Source organism: Orycteropus afer, unplaced genomic scaffold, assembly GCF_000298275.1.
Source record: "Orycteropus afer afer isolate SDZICR_OR568_19922 unplaced genomic scaffold, OryAfe1.0 scaffold00304, whole genome shotgun sequence".
In the NCBI taxonomy this organism is placed as follows: domain Eukaryota; kingdom Metazoa; phylum Chordata; class Mammalia; order Tubulidentata; family Orycteropodidae; genus Orycteropus; species Orycteropus afer.
In genome coordinates, this window is record NW_006921891.1 from 3,074,177 (window position 1) to 3,077,959 (window position 3,783).

Genomic DNA, 3,783 nt, shown 5'->3' on the forward strand with positions numbered 1-3,783 from the left:
GAGCCCTGGTGGCACAGTGGTTAAGCTGTCAGGTCTGCAGTTTGAACCCACCAGCCACTCTGTGGGAAGAAAGTTGTGGCAGTCTGCTTCTGTGAAGATTACAGTCTTGGAAACCCCGTGGGGCAGTGCTACTCTGTCCTCGAGGGGCACTATGAGTCGGAATCGACTCCACAGCAGTGCATTTGTTTTGAGCCTTGCTTCTGTAAAGATTGACAGCCTTGGAAACCCTGTGGTGCAGTTCCACTCTGTCCTCTAGAGGCGCTGTGAGTTGGAATTGACTACAGGGCAGTGGGTGTGGTTTGGGCTTTGCGTCTGTGAAGATTGACAGCCTTGGAGGCCCTGTGGTGCAGTTCCACTCTGTCCTCTAGTTGCACTATGAGTTGGAATCGACTCCACGGCAGTGCGTTTGGTTTGGACTTTGGTTCTGTAAAGATTATAGCCTAGAAACCCTGTGGGGCAGTTCTCCTCTGTCCTATAAGGGCGCTATAAGTTGAAATGGACTTGACAGCAGTGGATATTTTTTGTTTTTATATATTACAAATTGTATATTACATATTATATGTTACACATCAGTATATATTTTATGGTCAAATGTAATAATTTGTTAAAAATAACATGTAAAAAAATGAATTTGTGCATAGGCCTCCAAATTTCAGGCATGGGATCTAAGTAGATTTCTAGAAGAAACACTAGCCCACTTTCTAGTTCTGACAACAAATTAAACTATCCCACACCCCAACTCCCTCCCAGTTTTTGCTACAGAATCAACAAATTTTCGCCATCCCTCTCCCCATAAAACCACACATACAAGTTAAAACAAGACATTTTGCCACTATAAATACAATCCTAATCCAAGTACTTAAAAAAAAAGAAAGAAAGAAATAGAGTCCATCATTGTCCATAACACAAATAATGTGTATGTGGGGCTGAGTGCATTTTCAGAAGGAGAGTCAAGAGAGGGGGCAGTGAACATGGCAATACCCCCAGGAGAAGGCAGCTTTAGCAGCTGTATGAAGGACAAAATGAGGATGGCAGTGGGAGTGGGAAGGGACCTAGGGAGTTGATCCTCCTTGGGTTGTTGAAAAGATAAATGTGTGTGTAGATATGTGTGTGTATGTATCTATACATAAGGTTGTTGTCGGGTGCCATCAAGTCAATTCTGACTCATAACAACTCAATGTGACAGAGTAGAACTGCCACCATAGGGTTTTCTAGGCTGGAATCTTTAAGAGTATGGGGGAGGGGAGGACATCGGGGATGGAGCCCTGGTTTCACAGTGGTTAAATGCTTTACTGCTAATAGAAAGGTCAGAGGTTCAAATCCACCAGCCGCTCCATGGGAGAAATATGTGGCAGTCTGCTTCTATAAAGATTTACAGCCTTGGAACCCCTATAGGATAGTACTACTCTGTCCTGTAGGGTTGCTGAGAGTCAGAATCAACTAGACAGCAATGGGTTTGGTCTGGTGGGAACAGACTGCCAAGTCTTTCTCTCAAGGAGTCGGTGGGTGAGTTTCAACCACTAACCTATCAGTTAACAGCCAAGCACTTAACTGTTGCACCACCAAGAGTTGTTATATAAAATATTATTAAATATCTTAAATGATAGAGTCCTTATAATTAACTAAAAAAAAAAAAAAAAACTTGGCATAGTCGCTTCTCCATGGTAGACTGTCAGTGTACGCTCACCCTTCTTTATCTAGTGTGCATATACAGTCAACGATGGCAATTAGCAGCCTACTCTTTGCTGTATAAAATGTAAAAATGATTCTTGTGCATATGACATAGGAAAAGGTTCCCATGTGCTCTCATAAACAGGGTCCTGTGAAAGAGAGTAGACCCTCCAGGGATCTTTCTAGATAGTTTCCTTGGCCTGATAGATCCGGTCACCCAGCAGATCCTCAAGATTTTGACATTTGCAACAGACTGAGAAAATCCACAGTCAACTAAGGGTGGACTTGCTTTGGGGACTTGAGAGCCAGTTTGGGGACACAGACGTGGTGCTTGTTTGCTTTCTTACTGACTGAGACAGTGGGTGATGTTGGGGAGAAGTAGATGGCCCATGTAACTCTTGACATCTTTCCCTTGGCCTGCAGGGTGATTTCACCTGGAACAGCATGTCGGGCCGCAGCGTGCGGCTGAGGTCAGTCCCCATCCAGAGTCTCTCGGAGCTGGAGCGAGCCCGGCTGCAGGAAGTGGCTTTTTATCAGTTGCAGCAGGACTGTGACCTGAGCTGTCAGATCACCATTCCCAAAGGTAAGGGCTGGGCTGTCATTCTGCCTCGTCATGCAGCGAGTCAAACATCTGCTGGGCAAAGCCACTGCTGCAATCGCATCTGTCATCTCCCGTTAACCCAGGAAGTGAATGAGTGGCTCTTGGTTGGTGGCTGGCCTTAGTGTATGTTTTGGAAGATGCTTTCAAGCAGAACAATTTGCATGTTAGTGAATATGTTTATTGAAAGGGGAAGGTCACCCCAGAGCATTAGCATCTGTGTATACCTCAAGGGTCTGCCCGGCTACAGAGCCGCCCATTGCTATGCATTGTCAGAGAGGCCAGCTGAAAGCTTTCGGCAAAAGAGCTGTGTGTATCTCAACAGGCCTTCAGACTAACCAGGGGAAAAGAACGTTTTACCAGTTGGGTAGTCTCTTCCTCATTTGGCTTCAGACAAACACCAAATCCAAGCCATACCGACTCTAACTTGCTTTTACCTAGTCTTTCACCTGATGCTGTGTGATGGGGCCCCCTTGGACACTACACAGACCTGGTTTCCTGAGGCTTCTGCAAACCCAGATCCTCATTCCAATAAAGATGAGAAGCAGGCATGTGAATTCTGTTCATCATACAAGTCTAGTTCTCAGTCTTTACTATCTTCTATAAAGCAACTTTATCATTTGTATTAGTGTATAGCGGCAGCTGCTTTGAGGTGAAGTGGAAACCTCTGATTCTATACAAATCGACATCCGGTTCTGGTTGTCATCGAGCAATTCTGAGTCCTGGCGACCCCTACTCTGTCAGCATAGACCTGTGCACCACAGGGTTTTCAGTGGTTGGCTTTTCAAAAACAGACTGCCATGCCTTTCTTCTGAGGTGACTCTGGTTGGATTTGAACCTCCAACTTTTTAGTTACCAGCTGAATGCATTAACTGTTTGCACTACCATAAATAGACTAAACCTTTATTTATTTACTCCATAAATAGAGTAAACCTACCATAAAAAGAGGAGCTCTGGTGGCATAGTACCTAAGGCATTTGACTGCTAACCAGAGGGCTGGCGATTCAAACCCACCAGCCACTCCTCAGAAGGAAGATGGGGCAATCTACTTCCGTAGAGATACCGCCTCGGCAACCCAAGGAGGGGTCACTATGAGTCGGATCCGACTCGAGGGCAGTGAGTTTGAGCATAAAAAGAGGCATTGGCTGATGTGCCTGGAACTTCAAGGAAAGCAGAAGAGAGGAGCATTAAGCTTCTAAAAGCTATAAAATGGCTTTGGGGGATTTAAGTATCCGGACAACTTGTTCTACTTGGTTTTTATTGAGGGGAAAGGGCAATGGATTTGTTATGGATTGAATTGTGTCCCTCACAGGTATGTGTTGTAATTCCAAATTTCTGTGCTTGGGAGCTCTGGTGGCGTAATGCCTAAGGCATTTGACTGCTAACCAGGAGGCTGGTGGTTCAAACCCACCAGCCACTCCTCAGAAGGCAGTTTGGGCAGTCTACTTCTGTAGTGAGAGTGCCTCAGAAACCCAAGGAAGGGTTGCTATGAGTCAGATCCGACTCAAAGGCAG

The 3,783-nt window shown here is 45.4% G+C and overlaps 1 protein-coding gene across 1 annotated transcript in view; it reads left to right on the forward strand.

Annotated features, from left to right (window-relative positions):
- The window catches only part of ARHGAP6 (Rho GTPase activating protein 6), a 656,445-nt gene that overhangs the window by 537,970 nt on the left and 114,692 nt on the right, over positions 1–3,783 (forward strand). The window contains exon 2 of the mRNA XM_007951639.1: positions 2,095–2,254. Coding sequence (XP_007949830.1) covers positions 2,095–2,254 — 160 coding nt within the window. The remainder of the gene's footprint in view (positions 1–2,094; positions 2,255–3,783) is intronic.